At 44.5% G+C, this 24,221-nt stretch overlaps 1 protein-coding gene across 3 annotated transcripts in view; it reads right to left on the bottom strand.

The window, feature by feature from the left end:
* Window positions 1–24,221, bottom strand: part of plcg2 (phospholipase C, gamma 2) — a 262,650-nt gene that overhangs the window by 69,778 nt on the left and 168,651 nt on the right. For all 3 annotated transcript variants that reach the window (XM_078210630.1, XM_078210629.1, XM_078210628.1), the window contains exons 2-4: window positions 16,786–16,938; window positions 7,831–7,924; window positions 7,076–7,123 (exon numbers count right to left, since the gene is read on the bottom strand). In XM_078210630.1, the coding sequence (XP_078066756.1) occupies window positions 7,076–7,123; window positions 7,831–7,924; window positions 16,786–16,938 (295 nt within the window). The remainder of the gene's footprint in view (window positions 1–7,075; window positions 7,124–7,830; window positions 7,925–16,785; window positions 16,939–24,221) is intronic.

Consider the following 24,221-nt stretch of genomic DNA (forward strand, 5'->3'; position numbering starts at 1 on the left):
GGACTGAAATTTGATGTTATTTGCTAAACTTCTACTGTGTGAACAGTGAACCTTTCTACCATTGGGGCATAGAACATAGAACAGTACAGCACAGAACAGGCCCTTCGGCCCACGATGTTGTGCCGAGCTTTATCTGAAACCAAGATCAAGCTATCCCACTCCCTATCATCCTGGTGTGCTCCATGTACCTATCCAATAACCGCTTAAATGTTCCTAAAGTGTCTGACTCCACTATCACTGCAGCCAGTCCATTCCACACCCCAACCACTCTCTGCGTAAAGAACCTACCTCTGATATCCTTCCAATATCTCCCACCATGAACCCTATAGTTATGCCCCCTTGTAATAGCTCCATCCACCCGAGGAAATAGTCTTTGAACGTTCACTCTATCTATCCCCTTCATCATTTTATAAACCTCTATTTAAGTCTCCCCTCAGCCTCCTCCGCTCCAGACAGAACAGCCCTAGCTCCCTCAACCTTTCCTCATAAGACCTACCCTCCAAACCAGGCAGCATCCTGGTAAATCTCCTCTGCACTCTTTCCAGCGCTTCCACATCCTTCTTATAGTGAGGTGACCAGAACTGCACACAATATTCCAAATGTGGTCTCACCAAGGTCCTGTACAGTTGCAGCATAACCCCACGGCTCTTAAACTCCAACCCCCTGTTAATAAAAGCTAACACACTATAGGCCTTCTTCACAGCTCTATCCACTTGAGTGGAAACCTTCAGAGATCTGTGGATATGAACCCCAAGATCTCTCTGTTCCTCCACAGTCTTCAGAACCCTAACTTTGACCCTGTAATCCATATTTAAATTAGTCCTACCAAAATGAATCACCTCACATTTATCAGGGTTAAACTCCATTTGCCATTTTTCAGCCCAGCTTTGCATCCTATCTATGTCTCTTTGCAGCCTACAACAGCCCTCCACCTCATCCACTACTCCACCAATCTTGGTGTCATCAGCAAATTTACTGATCCACCCTTCAGCCCCCTCCTCTAAGTCATTAATAAAAATCACAAAGAGCAGAGGACCAAGCACTGATCCCTGCGGCACTCCGCTAGCAACCTGCCTCCAATCCGAAAATTTTCCATCCACCACCACACTCTGTCTTCGATCAGACAGCCAGTTACCTATCCAATCGGCCAACTTTCCCTCTATCCCACACCTCCTCACTTTCATCATAAGCCGACCATGGGGGACCTTATCAAACGCCTTACTAAAGTCCATGTATATGACATCAACTGCCCTACCTTCATCAACACACTTAGTTACCTCCTCAAAAAATTCTATCAAATTTGTGAGGCACGACTTGCCCTTCACGAATTCCTGCTGACTATCCCGGATTAATCCGCATCTTTCTAAATGGTCGTAAATCCCATCTCTAAGGACCTTTTCCATCAATTTACCAACCACCGAAGTAAGACTAACCGGTCTATAATTACCAGGGTCATTTCTATTCCCTTTCTTAAACAGAGGAACAACATTCGCCATTCTCCAGTCCTCTGGCACTATCCCCGTGGACAGCGAGGACCCAAAGATCAAAGCCAAAGGCTCCGCAATCTCATCCCTTGCCTCCCAAAGAATCCTAGGATACATTTCATCAGGCCCAGGGGACTTATCGACCTTCAGTTTATTCAAAACTGCCAGGACATCCTCCCTCCGAACATCTATTTCCTCCAGCCTATTAGCCTGTAACACCTTCTCTTCCTCAAAAACATGGCCCCTCTCCTTGGTGAACACTGAAGAAAAGTATTCATTCATCACCTCGCCTATCTCTACTGACTCCATACACAAGTTCCCACTACTGTCCTTGACCGGCCCTAACCTCACCCTGGTCATTCTTTTATTCCTCACATAAGAGTAAAAAGCCTTGGGGTTTTCCTTGATCCGACCCGCCAAGGACTTCTCGTGTCCCCTCCTAGCTCTCCTAAGCCCCTTTTTCAGCTCATTCCTTGCTAACTTGTAACCCTCAATCGAGCCATCTGAACCTTGTTTCCTCATCCCTACATAAGGGAACGGCATACTTTAGAAAGAATGCCGTTCCCTTACAGTATTTTCCCACCTTTCAATATGCCTGAAAACATCATGCTGACAGACCATATAGATCAGGTTAAAAAGTAATCTGAATTTATGAAGAAGTAAAATTGTACAGAATTGTACACAATTAGCTTCTTCTTAAAAAAGATGTTCTTATTTTTAACTTTACTTTAAAACTTCATTCTTCAAATGAAGCAACACAGTCCAAAGATGTGCAGACTAGGTGGATTGGCCTTGCTAGGTTGCCCCTTAGTGTCCCAAGATTTGTAGGTTAGGGGGATTAGCGGCATAAATACAGGGGCTTATGGGGATAGGGCCTGGGCTGGATGCTCTGTCGTAGAGCCAGTGCAGACTGGATGGGCCAAATGGCCTCCTTCTGCTGTAAGGATTCTATGAATTCTATTCGATATAAAAGATCTTTTGAGGCATATTTCACAGAGTCCTACCTCACAGTGACCTACATTTGTTAATTGAGGTAAAGAGAATTGCGGGGGTTTGCTATTCCTATGACCCATTTCAGGTAACTGCTGGACACAGCACTATGAATCAAGATAGATTTCAAGGGTATAAGGGGAGGTAGGTGCTCAGGCAATTATAAAACATTCAGGAGAAAAGAAAATTATTATTGTCCTGTTGGAATGCCCAGAATAGATAACAACTTGGTCATTTCCAAATGGGCAATATATGCCAATAAGAAAGTCAGTATTTAACATTTCACAAGCCTCGAACAAATCACCCTCAATTAATTATAATTACTGGTGATCTATATTAACTCTTATTTTCAACTCAGGTGAATCTTGCATCTTTTAAAACTTAGACAGCACCAACACCATGACACAAAATGACGACATGCGTAAATGCAGGATTTAGCCCATTCATTGTTCTACAAATGACCTGTAATAGGATTAGCTAAATGTCAACTTGAATTGTCGCAATCAGGAGGGTATTCCTGATTGAATTTCAAATGGTAATGGCTTCAGTCAGAGTAGCGTGAGATCATGTGCCTATAAAAAGCAAACTCATTTCAGCGACAGGGATCGATTTAAATTTGTCCACTTCACCTCACCAAAATTTTGTATCATTTGCCCTGAAATAAAATTTGACAGATCCTTGGTCCGTCATAAATGATACATCGGCAATTGAAAAATGGTGACAACAGCTCCAACTACGAATTGGCCAGACCACTGAAAACTCCTGAATAATAGCGGTAATCGGCTGTTGCAGTGAGAGATGGGTGACAGACAAATTGAATGTTAGAGCCCCAACTTTGGCAATATGAACAAAAGACAAGAACATATCATTCTACTCCAGCTACGTTTCCTACAACTGACAACATATGCAGATGGGAGTATCTAACAAGGTGGGGCTAAGCTAATTGTACCTCTTTACTCTCAATTATTCAGATATAAACAATCAGCACAGATATTATTTTATTCCAAATTGTTTTACATTTTTTCACCACTGTGTGGTGTATGTACATGCTGCATGGTGGAGGTATCATAGAATCGCTACAGTACAGAAGGAGACCATTCGGCCCATTGAGTCTGTACCGACCACAATCCCACCCAGGCCCTATTCCCGTAACCCTACATATTTACCCTGCTAAACCCCCTGACATTAGGGTCAATTTAGCATGGCCAATTAACCAAACCCTTTGGACTGTGGGAGGAAACCGGAACACCCAGAGGAAGCCCACGCAGACACGGGGAGAAAGTGCAAACTCCACACAGTGACCCAAGGCCGGAATTGAACCTGGGTCCCTGGCACTGTGAGGCAGCAGTGCTAACCACTGTGCCTCCCTAGTGGCATGAGATGTTAAATATCTACTAAAAGAAATGTGCATCCTACACAGCACTGAAGCAAGTAACAAATAGATTTTTCAGTTGTCCAAATTGAAAATCAGAACTAAAACGTAGGTCCTGAGTTTCCTCTGCTGTTGTGGCTGGCAGTAAGGAATCATAAAATGGAGTGGGACCCCCTATGCACCAGATCGCTGTCCATTTTTGCTCCAGTGTAATACTCCCCTAGAAGTGATAATGGGGGTGTAATGAGTGACTGGAAATCCCATTCTGCTGTGCCAGTGAAACCGGACCCCAGGAAACTTTGATTACCAACAATCACTTTGCACTCAACAAACAGGCACATATATATTAGAATTCGCATTGTATCCTATGTGCCCAAACCATCCCTTTAACTGAACCAAATATTTAACACTCTTTCTTCCTGTTAAACTATATCACAAGTGATAAAAAGTCACATCCTATGCCATGCCCTGTGTAAATCTAGCAAGCTTAAAACAAGTAAATCAAACATGTTTTACAGTTTTAAATAACTTCATATACAATTCCAAATATATGCGTGTGTAATTATTATTATACATAAGAGATATATATATTTATCATGACTAAATTTTGCATTCAATCAGATTAAAGATCAGTTACATATAAGATGTAGAGGGAGGTCATATGGTCCCTTGAGCCTGTTCTGTCTGGACGGCATGGTGGCACAGTGGTTAGCACTACTGCCTCACAGCACCTGGAATCCGGGTTCAATACCAGCCTTGGGTGACTGTCTGTGTGGAGTTTGCACGTTCTTCCTGTGTCTGTGTGGGTTTCCTCCGGGTGCTCCAGTTTCCTCCCACAGTCCAAAGATGTGCAGGTTAGGTGGATTGGTCATGATAAATTGCCCCTTAGTGTCCAAAGATGTGTAGGCTAGGTGAAATAGCCACAGTAAATGCGTGGGATTACGAGGCTAGGGAGGGAGCAGGGCTTGTGTAAGATGCTCTTTCGGAGAGTCAGTGCAGACTCAATGGGCCGAATGGCCCCCGTCTGCACCGTAGGGATTCTATGGTTCTATGGTCATTCAAGAAAACCACGAATCACCCTCTACCTCAAGTTCACTTTCCCATTCATCCCCATATCCCTTGATTCCATTATTGCCCTAAATAAATCTATTCATGCCACCACAAAGTCTATGAGAAACGTAATGCAATGGGAATCAAAGGGAGAATCCTTCATTGGCTGTAGTCAAGTGTGACATAAAGGAAGATGTTTCTCATCGTCAGAGGACAGGCATCAGGAGATCCTCAGCAAATCGTATTCAGTCCAATCAGCTTTAGCTGTTTCATCAATGACTTTCCCTTTGTCATACAGTTAGAAATGTGGCTGGTTCGTGATAATTTCACAAAGAAGCAACCCACTGCAGGACCTGGATAACATTCAGTCCTCAGCTGACAAGTGGCAAATAACAAGTCATGACCAGTACGTGGTAACGCAATGACCCCCTTTTTCTCAATTTTACCTCTCTCCCATCCATCTCCTCCCTCCCCCTACATCTTCATCTGTAACAGCTTACCCTCTGATTTCAGTTTCTCTGCCGTTTGGCCATTCACACTTTCTATTCTCTCTATGAACTGCCATTAGCAGCCTTTCCCCTTGTTTTTGAGGCTATGACTAATCTTTAATTCCCTCACCCTACAGTCTAAATATCTCCCACTTCCTATGCCTTTCAGCTTTGACAAAGGGTTGTCTGGACTTGAAACGTCAGCTCTTTTCTCTCCTTACAGGTGCTGCCAGACCTGCTGAGATTTTCCAGCATTTTCTCTTTTGGGACCAAGGGAAACCTTGTTTCACTAGATCTGCCATCAACATATATTTATATCACACTTACTGGCATTGTAAATTATCCCAGGAAAAATACCAAACAAAATTTGACACTGTACAACAGAAACAGACATTAGAGCAAATGAAAAAGAGGTAGGTTTTTTAGAGCACCTTAGAAGAGGAAAGGTATGGTCGACAGTAGAGAGGGCTGTGGAAGGAATTCTTGAGCTTAGGGCCTGGGCGACTGAAGGCATGACAACCAAAGGAGCGGCAATTAAAACCAGGGATGTTCTAGAGGCCAGAAACAGAGCAGCACAGATATCTCAGAGGACTAAAATGAAAGGAAATTACCGTGGATGCTGGAAAACTGAAATAAAATCAGAAAATGCTGGAAAAACTCAGCAGGTCTGACAGCATTTGTGGAGAGAGAGAAAGAGAAACAGAGTTAACATTTCAAGTCTGTTTGACTCTTCTTCAGAGCTGAAGAAAAATAGAAATGTGATGGATTTTATACTATTGAAGAAGTGGGTGGAGCTGACCCTTGTTCTGCTAATAACACATTCTGCTATCTTCTGCTAGCACCTTCCCTGATCTTTAATACTATCATTACCACTCCCATTGTCTTGTGTCCGTGACATATTTGCCAAATTTCTGCTGAGCTCCCACCTCTTCTTGACCTTCTATTTTGCTCCACATGCACCACCCCTCTCCTCAATTGTATAAAATCCATCATATTTCTACCTCTCTTCAGCTCTGAAAAAGAGTCTTAAAGATTCAAAACATTAACTCTGTTTCTCTCCACATGTGCTTCCAGTCTAGCAGAGCTTTTCTAGTTTTATCTCAGATTGCTGTAAGAATGAAAGAGGTTCCAGAGATAGGGAGGAGCAAGACGATGGAGGGTCTTCAAAGCGAGGGCGAGAATTTTAAAATCGAGACACCGCCAGACAGGGAGCCAATCTAGGCCAGGAAAAATGGTGCGAGTTAAGGCAACAGAGCTTTGGATGGCCTCAAGTTTATGAAGGGTAAAATGCGAGAGGACAATCAAGAATACAACTGAGTAGCCAAGTCTAGACGTAACAAAGGCAAGAATGAAGGTTTCAGCAGCAGATGAGCTAAGGCAGGGTATGGGGTCAGGTGACGTTACAGAGATGGAAAGAGTCGGTCTTAGTGATGGTGTGGATGTGTGAGCAAATGATCATTTTGCAGTCAACTGTTACACCAAGGTTGCAACCTCTGGTTCAGTATCAGGTGGTTTTCTAGGGAGGAGGATGGAGTCAGTGGTTGGGAAATGGAGATTTTATTGGCGGTCCAAGGTTGGTATTCCATGTTCTCTAATGAGCCCGCCATCATCGATATCTGGGGAACACCCTCACTAGCAGCTTAACTGGACTAACCCTGGCTAAAGGAGCACTGCGATTTGATGAATCTTACCTATTTCTTCTTGTCCAGTCCACTGAATAAAACTGTTTTCTCAGCCAGCTACAAACCAAAAAACCACATGTGAGTGAAAGAAGGTCAGAAATACACTGTCATGTTTTCACTAATAGACTTCCCTCAGCAAATTACAAGCTAACAATTCAAGCCCATATGGCAAAAGAAAAACGTTCCCGCAGCAAACCAATGTCAAGGGAGCACCAGAACCAACTTCAGTTAAAGTAGTGAGGTTTCGAACAGCAACTGATTTCATACAACCATTTCCTGGACCTCGAAAGGTCTTTAAGAAAAGTTCTTTCAGAGTTGCTAACATGGTTGATGTGGGGAGGGGTGTGTTCCGAGGGCCATGTGATCGGCGAGGACCCTTTGGACTGCCCTTTCCAGGAAGCTGGTCCAATCAGCAGGAGGGCACGGACCACATGTCAAGGAGGGACTCGGATTTGGAGTCAGGGAGTCCAGAAAGGCAGCCACACTTGTAATCCAGTCTTACCTTGTTGTCCATGTGTGTAATTATTCTGTTGGCAACAAAGCCTTCATAGTTAAAGCTGCATCAATTTGCTCTCAATCTATTAAAGTTAATACTCATCTTAGAAAAATACAGTAAAGTTTTATATAAGAGGACACTGACCTCAATTACACAAACTGCTCACTAAAATATCATTTATTATTTCTAGTTTATATGTATACATCAACATCTAACTACAGAATGGGCTAAGCAGTTTAAACACAAGACAGACAATGGATTTCGCTACCTCTCTATTCGCAATGGGGTCAGTGCCGTGTGAGCCTCTTTGCATAGAATTTCCAACCCCTTTAACCATTTGGAAGCTTCGTCTTTGGAATTAGCTGTTGGAATAGAAAAGAGGGGGTGAACTGCTGGTTAATGGTCTCAGTTCAATTACAGATACAAGATAGGAATCACTTAAAGACCTGTGGGTGAGAAAATGGTTCTCGGCCTTTTGGCTAAGATCAAGCTTCGGTCGGATAAAGCCCAAGATGGGTGCAATGCCTTATCTTGTCAGCTTGGGTCCTGTTTGTCTCCCTTGTGGGCACCTTGAATTGGATTCATAGAATCATAGAATGCCTACAGTGCAGAAGGAGGCCATTTGGCCGATTGAGTTTACATCGACCACAACCCGTACCCAGGCCAATTGGCATTTACCCTGCCAATCCCCTGACACTAGGATCAATTTAATATGGCCAATCAACCTAACCCGCACATCTTTGGACTGTGGGAGGAAACCAGAGCACCTGGAGGAAACCCATGCAGACATAGGGAGGACATGCAGACTCCACATAGACAGTGACCCGAAGCTGGAATTGAACCCGAGTCCCTGGTGCGGTGAGGAGCAGCACTAACCACTGTGCCACCGTGCCACCCAAATTCAATTGGAATTTGAATTTGATTTTTGGAGCAAGTAAGGAGTGGATTTGGGTTTGCCCGGTCCATTCTGAGCATTGGCTTTGTAACTTTAAGGATGGAGTAAAACATTTTTTAAAAATGGATTTAGCGCCATAGTTTGGCACTTTGAATGCCCCTGGAGCTCCAAGCTGACATATTTGTGGGGCCATATTGCTGTAGGCTTCAATATGAACACAGTGAATATTCAACTGAATTATGTGCTGCAAGATGTTATCAACACGTAATGCAATGGCTGATTTGACATCGGCGGTGACATGTAGGAGATCCTGCTCCAGCCAACTCCCACTCTTCAGCTCATACGGGGGTGGCATGGTGGCACATGCTAGAGACCCAGGTTCGATTCCCGGCTTGGGTCTGTGTGGAGTTTGCATGTTCTCCCCGTGTCTGCATGGGTTTCCTCCGGGTGCTCCAGTTTCTTCCCACAGTCCTAAAGGCGTGCTGGTTAAGTGCGTTGGCCATGCTAAATTCCCCCTCGGTGTACCCGAACAGGCGCTGGAGTGTGACAACAAGCGGATTTTCACAGTAACTTCATTGCAGTGTTAATGTAAGCCTGCCTGTGACTAATAAATAAATAATAATAAACATAGCTGCAAAGGTGATAGTGCAGAACACTGTCATGCTGAAACAATGCTTCTGCTGCCTGGACCTCTCTGGTGGAGTCCTGCGGTACCTGGCAGAGCAGGTGTCAAGATTCAAGGCCTTTTGCATGCTGCACAACCTCGTCATCATAAGGGAACAGTGTTTGCCATTAGTTGTATGGTGACCAGCTGAGGAGGAAGAGGAGGAGGAAGAAGGCACTCAGACAGCCCCTTTCTGCTCAGGACGTCTGTGAAGAACTTACCTGAGTGCAATATCCTAATTGCCAACCATCCTACACAATATTCCCTCGAAACTGTCGCTGGACTAGTGATGATGTGGAGATGCTGGCGTTGGACTGGGGTAAACACAGTAAGAGCTTTAACAACACCAGGTTAAAGTCCAACAGGTTTATTTGGTAGCAAATGCCATTAGCTTTCGGAGCGCTGCTCCTTCGTCAGATGGAGTGGAAATCCAAATGCTACCAAATAAACCTGTTGGACTTTAACCTGGTGTTGTTAAACTTCTTACTGTGTTTACCCCAGTCCAACGGCGGCATCTCCACATCATGTAAACTGCATTGCCTTGGCATGGATGGCAGTAATATTGGTGGGCTGACCGATGGGCAATAAAGGGCACTGACGGAGGAGACGGAGAGGGTGGATGATTCCTGTCTTCCCTAAAGAGGACATCAGACTCGTACTCCCTAGAGATGTCACTCTCACAGGGTGGCACCTAAGCAATTTTATTAGTCTGTTACACAGATTCCAGGACGGCTGTGCTCACTCTGCAAGTCTCTTTGCACACTGTAATCCACAGCTATGATGACAGTGGTCTGAGTGTCCACTGCAGCACTCGGACATTGGGTGGCTACTGCTTGTGTTGGGGTAGAAGCTGTAACGTCAGCCATCAAATGCTGCCTCATGGTTGGGTTTCCACATGTGCTGATGGAGTTCGCCTCCGAGAAGTGAGTCTGCTCTTGGAAGCAATGAGGAATTGTCCAATGCAGGAAAGAGATCTGCACTAAGGCTTTTATAAGCTGCACTGAAGGTTTTGGGAGGAGGTGGAAAGGAGGAGAGATGTCCTGAACCCATAGTGGGCCAGGAAGCCCACCTGACACACGGTGCAAAAAGTAGGATGGACTCCAGACTCGGCACGAAGCTCTGTACTCTTCCATATCCCTTGAATTCACTGCAGGTTTTCCAATGCATCAAGCAATTTGTGACGTATTTCCATCAGACTTCTCCTGTAGGCTGCCTGACTGAGTGCTCATCTGAATCATCTACAGCAGAACACTCATGTGTTCTGACGATCTGACACCTATGTCATCCTTACCCCCTGCCTGGCTGTGAGACAATTTTGCCCGGTATAATCACCACATGCTGATCCCACCTCTAAGATACATGCAGTGACAGTCTCTGAGCCGGTGGCTGTGACTGTGAACTCAAATGATGGTGTTGTGTCTTCAGCATCACTGCATCCTTGCTGCTCTTTCCCTGTCTGACCAGATGCTGGATATCTGACGGAAAAAGGCACAAGGATAAGATTGTGGTGCGGGTAAGGAGGGGCGTGTAAGAGGGGCAGCTTGTAAATCAGAAGAGATTGTGGGATGAGGAGCAAAAAGGGACATGAGAAGCAGGATTGGGTGTAAACAGACTGTGATCTTTGATGGTTTCAGCCACCCCCTGGCCACACAGTCAGCAATGGCCTTTCCAATAATGGCCAGCATTATCTCCTCGATGGGAGTTAAGACATGCATGTTAACTCCAGGTAGCTACCAGTGCCTCTGGCTGTGCATCATCTTGTCCTACGTGACAGACGAAAATGTGTGAGTGTGTTTGTTGCAATCTGTTTGGGTAATGTGGTTGTCACGGTTGAATAGCTGGCAGTGTGTGCAAGCTGTGAGATGTGGATGTGAGGCTTACAGCAGTGCTAAATCGGTGCAGGTGTGGTGAAGCACATGGACGTGAGTCATCATGCCCGGTTGATAGAGCTTGTTGGTAGGTGAGTGACGAGGGTGTAGTGAGCTAAGCAGCGCCTGAGACTCGTGGTGCGGCTGGCTGGAATAAGGCATTCAAAAGTGCATTCACTGACCTTGATCCCAAAAGAGAAAATGCTGGAAAATCTCAGCAGGTCTGGCAGCATCTGTAAGGTGAGAAAAGAGCTGATGTTTCGAGTCCCGATGACCTCTGTGACAAAGTGTCATCTGGACTCGAAACGTCAACTCTTTTCTCACCTTATAGATGCTGCCAGATCTGCTGAGATTTTCCAGCATTTTCTCTTTTAGTTTCAGATTCCAGCATCCGCAGTAATTTGCTTTTATCCACTGACCTTGATCATTGACCTTGATCACTTGTATGAGGTTATTGAAAATCTTCTGCCATTGAGCCCAGGTGCTCGGGGCTTGACTTCTGGCATTGATTTCCACGGCTACCTTTTCCACCATGTGTCAGGTGGGCCTTCTGGCCCACCATGGATTCAGGACATCTCTCCCCCTTTCCACCTCCTCCCAAGATCTTCAGTGTAGCATTTATAAACCTTGGTGCAGATCTCTTTCCTCCATTGGACCATTCTGCACTGTTTCCCAGGGCAGACTCACTTCTTGGATTGCCTCAGTACTTGCTCCTGCCACAATGCACCTCCCCTTTAAAAGGCACCAACTAGCTTTAAGCAGCCCAGGTTAGCTCTAAGCCGCGCCACCTACTTACAACATTGAATCCCTGTTGATGCATCCAATCAGTGAACATGGCTCGTACTGGCTGAACACAAAGATTATGAAAAGTCAGCATGAAGCAGGCACATTGCCTGCATTCCAATCAACACCCATTTTTAGGGGCTGTCCAATTGACAAACACAGCACCCTTTATTATGGTATTTTTAGAAACTGTAACTTGGTTTTAGAAAAGATACAACCTTTATAGCACGGTGTTTTAGATATATATTTTCAATAACATTCAACATCATTAAAACATGTAATCTGGACTTTTCTCTCATCTCAGTTTGTGGGCATTCGCTAATGTTGCGTTTTCCTACACTAATTCACCTTAATGTACCTCATTGGCAGTGAAAGGCTTTGGAACATCCTAAGGTTCTGTAAGACAATATTTTGATGCAAATTTTTTCTTTCCTCGCTGGGAGATTCATGAATAATTTATCCTACATCAGAGGTGATGTGGTATGGTTGAGAGGACCACCGTGGCCCGTGGAGCGAAAGAGAATCAAGTTAAGACATACATCCCAGTGTCCAGAGTAAGGGGTTATTATTGTATTCACAGAGGGCTCCCAGTAGGGTTCCTGGGGATATGCAGAAACCTGCCATTGGCCCCTAAGAAAATACAATCTATGTTGCGTGGTGCTCCCAAAGACACCCTAATGATATATATGAGGTCATCCATTTTAGTAGGAATAACAGAAAAATGGACTATTATTTAACTGGTAAAAAATTACAGCATGCTGCTGTGCAGAGGGACCTGGGTGTCCTAGTGCATGAGTTGCAAAATGTTGGTTTGCAGCTGAAGCAGGAAATTGAGAAGGCAAATAGAATTTTGTCCTTCATTGCTAGAGGGATGGAGTCTCAAAACAGGGAGGTTATGTTGCAGCTGTATAAGTTGCTGGTGATGTCACACCTGGAGTACTGTGTACAGTTTTGGTCTCCTTACTTGAGAAAGGGTATACTGGCACTGGAGGGGACGCAGAGGAGATTCACTAGGTTGATTCCGGAGTTGAAAGGGTTGGCTTATGAGGAGTGACTGAGTAAACTGGGATTTTGCACATTGGAATTTAGAAAAATGAGGGGGGAATCTCATAGAAACATATAAAATTATGAAGGGAATAGATAAGATAGAAGCAGGGAGGTTGTTTCCACTGGTGGGTGAAACTAGAACTAGGGGACATAGCCACAAAATAAGGGGGAGCAGATTTAGGACTGAGTTGAGGAGGAACTTCTTCACCTAAAGGGTTGCGAATCTGTGGAATTCCCCGCCCAGTGAAGCAGTTGAGGCTACCTTGTTGAATGTTTTTGAGGCAAAGGTAGATAGATTTTTGAACAGTAAAGGAATTCCAGGTTATGGTGAGTGGGCAGGTAAGTGGAGCTGAGTCCACGAAAAGATCAGGCATGATCTTATTGAATGGCGGAGCAAGCTCGAGGGGCCAGATGGCCTCCTCCTGCTCCTCGTTCTTATGTTCTTACCTGAAGCACTACTGTAGACACCTGTAGAACATATATAAAACTGGCATCTCATATCCTATTTTGTGATGATAGTGCCTTATTCATTTCAAAATAATGGTTATCAAATACACCCGCAACAATAATAGTTTAGGTTCTATATATTTTAAAGATTGTTTGAAGGTTTCAGTGTGAGAAATGTTTTACCTAACAAGAGTTTACAGGTGAAAAAGTGCCCTACCCCACGATCCCACTTTTTTCAGCTTCAGACTGCAACCCTGGAACATAGGATCAGGCAATTCAGCCATACAAGCCTGTTCTACGATTCAATTAGACCATAACCAACCTGTATCTTAATTGCTTGGTTTCATAAAGCCTAAAATTAACCTGTCAGCCTCAGTTTTGAATTTGTTTTATTAATTTGTTTAATTAATCCAGCTTCAACAAGTTCTGGAGTGAATAAATTTCCAGATTTCTTCTATCAAGAAGACCTGACATCATCCCTGAGTGCCAAGCTCTACTTTTTAAGTTTCCACTTGTTCTGGAAATAATCTCTAACTATCCTGTCAAATCATCTGAAATATCTTAATTTCATTCCCCTTTAATCATCTACACTCAAGGGAATACAAGTCAACTCTACACAGCTTCTCCTCATAATTGAGTCATTCAGCCTCTGTATCTTCTGATGAATCTACCCCATATTCCCTCCAAGGTCAAAATAACCTTTCTGAGTGGTGGTGCCCAGAATTGAGCGCCACACTGCAGACGTAGACAATCCTATTGGTGAAACTGTAGACTTCTGGCACATCTCGGTAAATCTTCTAATGATCACTGTCGTTTTAGATAATACTTTCCTTCCAAATTTGTTGCTATGTTTCTAATTCAGAAGTTTCCACTCTTTCAGCAGAAGACAACTGAACTTTGTTTTTCAACATGGTTAAAGTTTTGTTTATTTATTAGTGTCACAAGTAGGCTTACATTAACACTGCAATGAAGAAAATCCCCTAATCGCCACACTCCGGTGCCTGTTCGTGTGCACTGAGGAAGAATTTAGCATGGCCAATGCACCTAACCAGCACGTGTTTCATATTGCGGGGGGAAACCGGAGCACCCAGAGGAAACCCACACAGTCACGGGGAGAACATTCAGACTCTGCACGGACAGTGACCCAAGCCGGGAATCAAACCCAGGTCCCTGGCGCTGTGAGGCAGCAGTGCTAACCACTGTGCCACCCAAAATGGATTCAGAATTGTGGTCAGTGCGCTGAGCCGGAACGCAACAGGCTGACGGGGTTGGTGAATCTGCTCAGCATGGGAGGGGAATTTGCAGTGGGAGGGAGAGTATCCAATTGTCATGGCCCACAAGGTGTAAACAACATAGATTGGAGTTGGAAAGAGGTTCTGCTGAGGAAGTATGAGCAGCAATGGGCTAAGCTAAAAGGCCAAGTGAAAGTAATAATCTCTGGATTGTTACTTGGACCACAAGAGAACTGGCATGAAGTAAACAGGAGGGTGTTGAAGATATGGCTCAAAGATTGGAGTGGGAGAAATGGGTTTCAATTCATGGAACACCAGCACCAATACTGAAGAAAGAGGGAGCTGTACTGTTCAATCTTCACCTGAAACATGCTGGGACCATGGGCAGGAGAGAGGACCTTAAACTAAATAGGGAGGGTGAGGGATCAATTGAGGGAAGATGTGATAATTTAAAGAGAGATAACTGCAAAGTAGCCATTAAAGTAATGATAATGAGAGCATGGAGGAACGGACAGAGCTTATAAACTTAAGAGTGCACCAGCAGATCAGATTGGAAAGTAACAAACATGTTCAAAGATGTGCAGGTTAGGTTGATTGGCCATGCTCAATTGACCCTAATGTCGGGGGGATTATCAGGGTAAATATGTGGGGTTACGGGAATAGGGCCTGGGTGGGATTGTGGTTTGTGCAGACCCGATGGGCCGAATGGCCTCCATCTGCACTGTAGGGATTCTATAATTCTATGAATTCCTCTATTCAAGAAAGGAGGGAGACAGAAAGCAGGGAACTACCGCCTAACATCTGTCTTGGGGAAAATGCTAGAATCCATTATGAATCAGGTTAAGGCAAGGCACTTAGAAAACGTTCATGTAATCAGGCAGAATTATCATAGTTTTGTGAAACGGTAATCAGGTTTGACTCATTTATTAGAGTTCTTTCAGGAAGTAGCAAGCAACATGATTAAAGGTAATCTGCAGATGTGGTGCACTTGGATTTCTAAACGGCATCTAACAAGGTACCACATCAAGGTACCACTAAAAAAGAACTCGTGGTCTATAGGGTAATATATCATGGATAGAGGGCTGGTTTGCTCACAGGAAACAGACAGTAGCGATAAATAGGTCATTTTCAGGTTGGCAACATGTAATCAGTGAAGGGCCTCAGGTACAATGCTGGTGCCTTAACTATTTCCCATCTATATCAATTACTTGGATGAAAGGGTTCATGCAGGGATGCTAAATTTGATGATAACACAATGATGGGTAGGAGAGTAAGTTGTTTGTGAAGAAGACATAAGGAGCCTGCAAAGGGACATAGATAAGTTAATTGTGCGGGCAAAAGGTTGGCAGATGGAGTAGTATAATGTGGTCAAATGTGAACTTGTCCACTTTGGCAAGAAGAATAGAAAAAAACAGCATATTAATTAAAAGGGAAGAGATTGCAGAACTCTGCGTTACAGAGGGACCTGGGCTTCCTGGTACATTAATCTCAAAAGTTCGTATGCAGGTACAGCAAATGATTAGAAAGGCAAATGAGATTTTTTTGTGGAATGGAATGTAAAAGTAGGGAAGTTTTGCTATAATGGTACAGGCTGTTGGTGAGATCGCATCTGGAATACTGTGTACAGTTTTGGTCTCCATATTTAAGAAAAGGATATACTGGCATTTGAAGCAATGAATCACTCGACTGATTCCTGGGATGAAGGGGTAGTTTTATGAGGAAAGGTTGGACATATAGGTCCTGTATCTATTGGAGTTTAGGAGAATGAGATGTGATCTTATTGAAATATCTAAGATCCTGAGGGGAATGGACAGGATAGATGTTGAAAGGATGTTTCCCCTAATGGGAGAGATTAGAAGTAGGGGCCATAGTTTAAAAATAGGGGTCCCATTTAAGGGGAGAAATCTTTTTCTCTCGGAGGCTTGTGGAATTCTCTTCCTCAAAAGGCAGTGGGTTGTTAAGTATTTTAAGGTAGAGGTGGGTAGATTCTTGACTAACAAGGGAGTCAAAGGGCGGAATTTTACCGACACATCCACCTGAGGATAGTACGATCCCGCCCGGGGCCAACGGAGAATGCCGTTCTCCGAGCCTCGCTCGCCCCCAGAATCGGGTCGGGCGTGCCGGTAAAATTCCAGCCAAACAGTGTGGCAGGTAGACAAGAAGGTAGAGACCACAATCAGATCAATCATGATCTGATCAAATGGTGAAGCAGGTTCAAGAGGCCGAGTGGTCTTCTCCTGCTCCTATTTAGTAAGTTTGTGTGTTTTGTGGCAGTAGCAGTACTCACCTGCCAAACTGAGGTTGTTGAGCACAAACTCGGTACCATAGAACACGGTGAAGCAGACATCATCGCTATATTTGTCCCTCTGATCTTTTGAAATCTGTTCGAAGTCCTTCGCATTTTTGCCAAGGCGGATCTCTTTGATCTCTTGCAGATCAACTAAAAGCAACAAAAAAAAATTCTCTGAGGTGTTGACAGATAACATTTCACAATTAAGAGGCAAAGGGCAACAGCGATGACAAATGGTCAGAGAAGACAAATAGCAGACAACATGATTTTGCCACTCAGCCACAGAGCATTCCTCCTGTTTCTGACTATAGGTAGCATGCCGCAAAGAAACAGTGATATTCTACCAAGGTACTCAGTTCCTGATGAGTCTTTCAAAAGCACTGCTGCCTCACAGCGCCAAGGACCCGGGTTCGATTCCCGGTTTGGGTCACTGTTTGGGCGGAGTCTGCATATTCTCCCCATGTCTGCATGGATTTCCTCTGGGTGCTCCAGTTTCCAGCCACAAGTCTGAAAGACGTGCTGGTTAGGTACATTGGCCATGCTAAATTCTCCCTCAGTGTACCCGAACAGGCGCTGGAGTGCGGCGACTAGGGGATTTTCACAGTAACTTCATTGTAGTGTTAATACAAGCCTATCTGTGACACTAATAAATAAACTTTTGCACAAAGTGATGCAATATAAGTAGAACCAGGGTTTTCATGAATATTGTCCAAATCTTAGAATAGATGGCTTATTTTTCAAAAATTTCTGCAGTACCATGTTTATACTTGTACTTGGAACCTAGCCATTTAGAAGCATTCTATTAAACGTTTCCCCTATCAAAATGTATTTTCTGTTCTGCATCATGTGCCATTTAACTGATCAAGAGGTCAGAGTCATGTAGGTCTCCTGGGTTTCTGTAGTTCTTTAATTGGCTGAGAAAGATATCCACTGATTTTTCTCTCTCTCTCTCCCTGTTTGGAACTGACCACATTTCCCCGAACAAATCTGAGGCAGGCTCTTATGTGGGAAGGCGGCGAGGTTTGTGAGAACACAGCTCCTACTATCTTGTACCACAGACTTCCAACAAGAGTTGTGGCTCAGTTGGTAGAGGTTCAACCTCTGAATCATAAAGTTCTGGTTCAAATACAAGTAGTAAAGTGGACTCAAGTGATCATACCACTATCCAGAGTCACTTGTCCAATTTCAAAGCCATACCACATAAAGGTCCGTTGCACCTCTGAAGCTGGAGTTAAAACATACAGATTTGAAAATACATAGCATCCTACACTGAAGAAGGAGGCCATTCGGCCCATCAGCTTTACACCGACCACAATCCCACCCAGGCTCTTCCCCCATAACCCCACTTATCAACCCTACAAATCCCCCTGACACTAAAGGGCAATTTAGCATGGCCAATCAGCCTAACCTGCACATCTTTGGAGTGTGGGAGGAAACCGGAGCACCCGAAGGAAACCCACGCAGACATGGGGAGAACGTGCAAACTCCCCGCAGCCAAGTCACCCAAGGCCGGAATTGAACCTGGGTCCCTGGCGCTGTGAGGCAGCAGTGCTAACCACTGTGCCACCGTACAGTATTAGTATAAATATGTAATACCTGTTTCATTTCAGTAATACCTCAGAGAAACAAATTCGCTGATCAAAATAAATATTTTGGTCTGTCAGGGAAATGATTGGTCTTCCCTGGGTTTCAAAGATTGCTGATATTCAAACTAAATGTGAACAAACAGCCTCCAGTGGAACACAATTCAAATTATAGCCAAATCCAAACAAGCAGAACACCCAAATACCCATGCACTGTAATGGGAAAAGTGGAAGTCTGCTTTGCTTGCTGACACTGTTGTGACTCACTTTGCCCGACCAATGCTGTCATCCAACCACATAGGCCAAAGGGCTGGTTTCAAGCCCTATATCTGTCCTCATTTAAGACCCTCAATGAAACACACCACCTTAACCAAATGTTTAGAGGTCCTATTAGCTCCTTTGATTTTGGTGTGACACTGTTTCTGTTCTTTCATGTCTCTCTGAAGTGCCTTGGGAATTTTTTCCTATGTTAAAGGTGCAAAGTAAATGCAAGTTGATTTCATTGAAAAGCAAAATCTGACTGTGAATCCAACACAGCAAATTCTTCACAGCAAAGGCTGCTGTGCTTGGAAATGCCCAGTCTGCCTTTTTTAATAAGAACCTAAGAACTATGAGGCTGTTCAAGCCTGCTGCATCATTCAAGAAGACCATGGCCTGGAGATCAGCTACCGCAACACTTCTTTCCTGCACTATCCCCACATCCTGTAAATTTCCTTTGCATGCAAAAAAAACTAACCCTTTCTGTCCTTTATATACTTGTTTGCATTGCTGCCTCACAGCGCAAAGGAACCGGGTTCGATTCTCAGCTTGGGTGACTGTGCAGAGTCTGCACGTTCTCCCTGTGCCTGCATGGGTTTCTTCCGGGTGCTCCGGTTTCCTCCCACAGTCCGAAAGACATGCTGGTTAGGTGCAATGATCATACTAAATTCCCCCTCAGTGTACCCGAACAGGTGCCGGAGTGTGGCGACTAGGGGATTTTCACAGTTACTTTATTGCAGTGTTAATGTAAGTCTATTTGTGACACTAATAAGTAAACTGAAACATAAACTTAAACTTCCCGAGATACACAATTTTGAAGATTCATATCTATTTGTGTGAAGAAATTTCTCCCCACCTCAGTCCCAGCCAGGATAAACATCCTCCCCGCATCTACCCTTTAAATTCAAAATATCCAGTTGCACAAAACAAACAAAATTCTTTTTATTTATTCATTGATGGGACATGGGCGTCGCTGGCTGGCCAGCATTTATTGCCCATTCCTAGTTGCCCTTAAAGGGCAGTTGAGAGTCAACCACATTGCTGTGGCTCTGGAGTCAGATGTAGAATCAGAGAATCCCTACAGTGCAGAAGGAGGCTATTCAGCCCATCGAGCCTACACCAACAACAATCCCACCCAGGCCCTATCCCCGTAACATCACATATTTACCCCATTAATCCCTCTGAGGCTAAGGGGCAATTTAGCATGGCCAAGCCACCTAACATGCACATCTTTGGACTGTGGGAGCACCTGGAGGAAACCCATGCGGACACGGGGAGAATGTGAAAACTCACACAGTCACCCGAGGTCCAGAATCGAACCCAGGTCCCTGGTGCTGTGAGGCAGCAGTGCTAACGACTGTGCTTCCATGCCACCTGTGTAGGCCAGACCAGGTAAGGGTGGCAGATTTCCTTCCCTCAAGGACATTAGTTAACCAGATGGGCTTTTCCGACAATCGACAATGGTTTCATGGTCATCAGTAGATTCTTAATTCCAGATATTTTTTACTGAATTCAAATTCCACCATCTGCTGTGGAGGGATTCGAACCCGGGTCCCAAGAACATTAGCTGTGTTCCTGGATCTTGCGGTAATGCCACTAGGCCGTAACCTCCCTCTAAAAATACGAACCCTCAACTAAAGGTCAGTGTTCTTATTGCCATAACTAATGAGGGGCTTTACCGCGAAGACCATCATATTATCAAAGGATTCTGAAATCACTCTTGTGCTTTAATATCTTGGACCTCCTATTTCAGCCACTTGGTAAATCTAACCACAGTCTTTTTCTCTTGTGAAGACTGGATCCTGATGAAACATTTGCACGTTACAAGTTGCAAAATAGTATCAGGCCGGAAAAGCAGAATGTGAGCCCAAAGACTTCATCAGCCGCCATCTTAATAGTGACAGGTGCTCTAACTGCCCATTGACATTCGCGGGAAAAAGATGCAAACTCGTTTCAAGTTCAACTGAGGTGTAATAAACATCTGAAAAAAAAATCTGCTGCTAAAATAAAGCTTGCATGTTGCAGCAGCCAGATAAGAAATGCACACTTGAAGTGTGGTACTAGGAAGAGCACAAGGAAGTGGTTTTGCGCCACAAAAGTCACAACTGCGAAGCGGCGTACTTCCTTATCAAAGTTGGATGGAGTAAGGGAGAGCATTCATTTCTTTTTGTCTTCCAGGCCTGTAAACCTGCTGTCGATCCTACATGCTCAGCCCCTGCAGTTTGGAGAAACCTAATTTGCTTTACAGCACAGCTTTTCCTGTCCGTATTAGTCAAATAATGATGTATTCTGTATCATTTCCGATTTTTTTTCGCTGGACTTTGAGGCCAGCAGAGGCCTTTGTTTCCTTAAAGTGAATTTTTCTGTTCGCAGATCAGAACTTAAAATCCTTAAAGTGACTCCATTGGAACTTCTCTTCCACTTGGATCAAAACGTACCAATGCAAGGATTTGTGAATGTGTTGTGGTGGAATCATTAAAGATACTACTGAATTAACTGTGGAAGCATCATAGAAATGATAATATTTTCTTGCTAAGTGTCCACACAAGAGCAATGGGAATTGGTCTCAAACCCTAAAGTAGCCAGATATTGCAGTTTTGTAAAAAGGATGGGAAGAGTGAAGGTGAGATTAAAGATTGGATTTGAATCTATGTTACTGCATGTCATTAATGCAGTATTCAGCTCAACTAAAATTCTGCTGTTCATTCACCAATCTACACTAAGCCCCACATAAACATCATTCACATTCTCAGAACCATGAAGGGTGTGGATGCGCGGAGGGACCTGGGTGTGCAGGTCCACAGATCCTTGAGGGTGACATCACAGGTGGAGAAGGTAGTGAATAAGGCATATGGCATGCTTGCCTTTCTCGGACGGGGCATAGAGTATAAAAGTTGGGGTCTGATGTTGCAGTTGTACAGAACGTTGGTTCGGCCGCATTTGGAATACTGCACCCAGTTCTGGTCGCCACACTACCAGAAAGATGTGGAGGCTTTAGAGAGAGTGCAGAGGAGGTTTACCAGGATGTTGCCTGGTATGGAAGGGCTTAGTTATGAGGAGAGATTGGGTAAACTGGGGTTGTTCTCACTGGAAAGACGGAGGATGAGGGGTGACCTAATAGAGGTGTATAAAATTATGAAAGGCATAGATAGGGTGAACGGTGGGAAGCTTTTTCCCAGGTCGGTGGTGACGTTCACGAGGGGTCATAGGTTCAAGGTGAGGGGGGGGGGAGGTTTAACACGGATATCAGAAGGACGTATTTTACAGAGGGTGGTGGGGGCCTGGAATGCACTGCCGGGCAAGGTGGTGGAGGCGGACACACTGACAACGTTTAAGACTTATCTAGATAGCCACATGAACGGAGTGGGAATGGAGGGATACAAAAGAATGGTCTCGTTTGGACCAGGGAGCGGCGCGGGCTTGGAGGGCCGAAGGGCCTGTTCCTGTGCTGTATTGTTCTTTGTCCTTTGTTCTACCACAGCTGGCTTACAGTGGGTGGGACCTTGTTGCCTCTATCATAAGATCAATGTTCAAGATGATTGCACAATGTTCAATGCCAGAACATATTGCCAAACAATGACTTTCAATGGCACAACCATTACTGAATCCTCCATTATCAACACCCTGGGGATACCATTGACCAAAAACTGAACTGGACTCTAAATACTTTGGCTGCAAGAGCGTATCAGAGACTTTGAATTCTGTGGCGAGCAACCCACATTTTGATTCCCAAAGTCCGTCTTCCATCTGCAAGGGCACAAATCAGGAGTGCAGTGGAATGCTCTCCACTTGCCTGGATGAATATAGCTCCAACAAAACTCAAGAAGCTCAACGCTCATCCAGGACAAAGCAGCCCAGCCACCAACTTAAACATTCACTCCCTCCATCAATGCACCAACTTACCAAGGCTCCTTTGACAGCACCTTCCAAACCATTGACTTCTACTACCTAGAAGACAAGGGCAGCAGATACATGGGAACACGACCACTTGGAAGTTCCCCTCCAAACCACACTTCACCCTCACTTGGAAATATATCACTGTTCCTTTACCTTTAAAATCCTGCAACTCCATCCCTAACAGCACCTTGCGTGTACTTACAACAAGCAGCAGCTTATGACTACCTTCTCAAGGGCAACTAGGGATGGACAACAAATGCTGGCCTTTCCAGAGATACTCACATCTCATGAAAGAATATTTTAAAAATGCATCCCCATGATTTTTGAATAAAAGGCCAATTGACAAACAGAAGACACACGTGCCATCCCGTTAAGGAGGGTGGATTGCCTTCCGACATTGGAGAACCAATAGGAGGCCCTTCAGCGCTCAGAGAACTACAGCCAAGGAGAGCGGCATTAGCACAAGATAGAAGGACTTTTAAAATGGTGGGATTTAAAAATGGCCAGGGCTGCCGGAGAACTATAGTGGAGAGGGAACCCCTTCACAGGGTGACCTACAGTTATGGACATCTGTAAGTCAGCCTTGCAGTAGGGAGGAAGTATTAAAATAGTGATATGGAGAGCTGACCCTCTAGTGTTCTGCCAGGTGGCCACCTCCCCTCACTGACCATGTCTTTGTCACTGTGGCCAGCCAACTGGAACATTGTTTCTGGGCAGCTAGCCATTGAATCTCCAACCCAACCTTCCTGGGAATGGCCTGGAGGCAAGAAGATGCCAACAAATTCGGACAGTGCCTTCCCACGGTGATTATTCTGCCTGGCCACCTCTGATCTTGCCTCCTGCAGGCTTTGAAAATCTAGTTCCTTATCTTCAAATCTCTCTATATCTGGCCTCACTCCTCCCTAAATCCAGAACCTCCTCGTGCACTGTGTCACCCCTTCAAGGTCTCTGTATCTCTGACGACATTCTCCATCTTGCCTAGTTCCTAAGCTCTAGAATTCCCCTTTGTAAAGTCCTCCACCTCCTCAGCTCTCTCACCTCCTCCTTTAACTTGTCCTTTATAATCCAATTCTTTGATCAAGCTCTTAATCACTCTTGTAATCTCTTATTTTCTGTCCAAGTATCTGTTTCCTTCATGGCCATGTTAAACGTGCCTTCTAAATGGCGGTTTTTGTGACTGTGCATCCTGAACACAACCTCTCACAAAACTCACTTGTATTCTATAACATTCAACAACACACTGCAAATAACCAGAGGAAGCTGGGTCGCAGAACAACAAAGGTTTCACAAGCAGATAGTCACAGGTCTGCCACAAGGCCTTGTTGTGGAGATGCCGGCGTTGGACTGGGGTAAACACAGTAAGGAGCCTAACAACACCAGGTTAAAGTCCAACAGGTTTATTTGGTAGCAAACGCCACTAGCCTTCGGAGCGCTGCTCCTCTCCCACTCACCTGACGAAGGAGCAGCGCTCCGAAAGCTAGTGGCGTTTGCTACCAAATAAACCTGTAGGACTTTAACCTGGTGTTGTTAGACTCCTTACAAGGCCTTGTGCCAGGGCCAGTTCACGGTCATCAAGGGTGTCTCCTGGAGACAACAGTTTACTAAAATTGAAATATTGCAATTTCCAAAGACCCAGCAGCTTAACATGACTTTCAATCCCAGTTTAGCTTCAAGGTGCTTACGTCACGATGTAGA

The sequence above is a fragment of the Mustelus asterias genome, chromosome 4, assembly GCF_964213995.1.
Source record: "Mustelus asterias chromosome 4, sMusAst1.hap1.1, whole genome shotgun sequence".
NCBI classification, from domain to species: domain Eukaryota; kingdom Metazoa; phylum Chordata; class Chondrichthyes; order Carcharhiniformes; family Triakidae; genus Mustelus; species Mustelus asterias.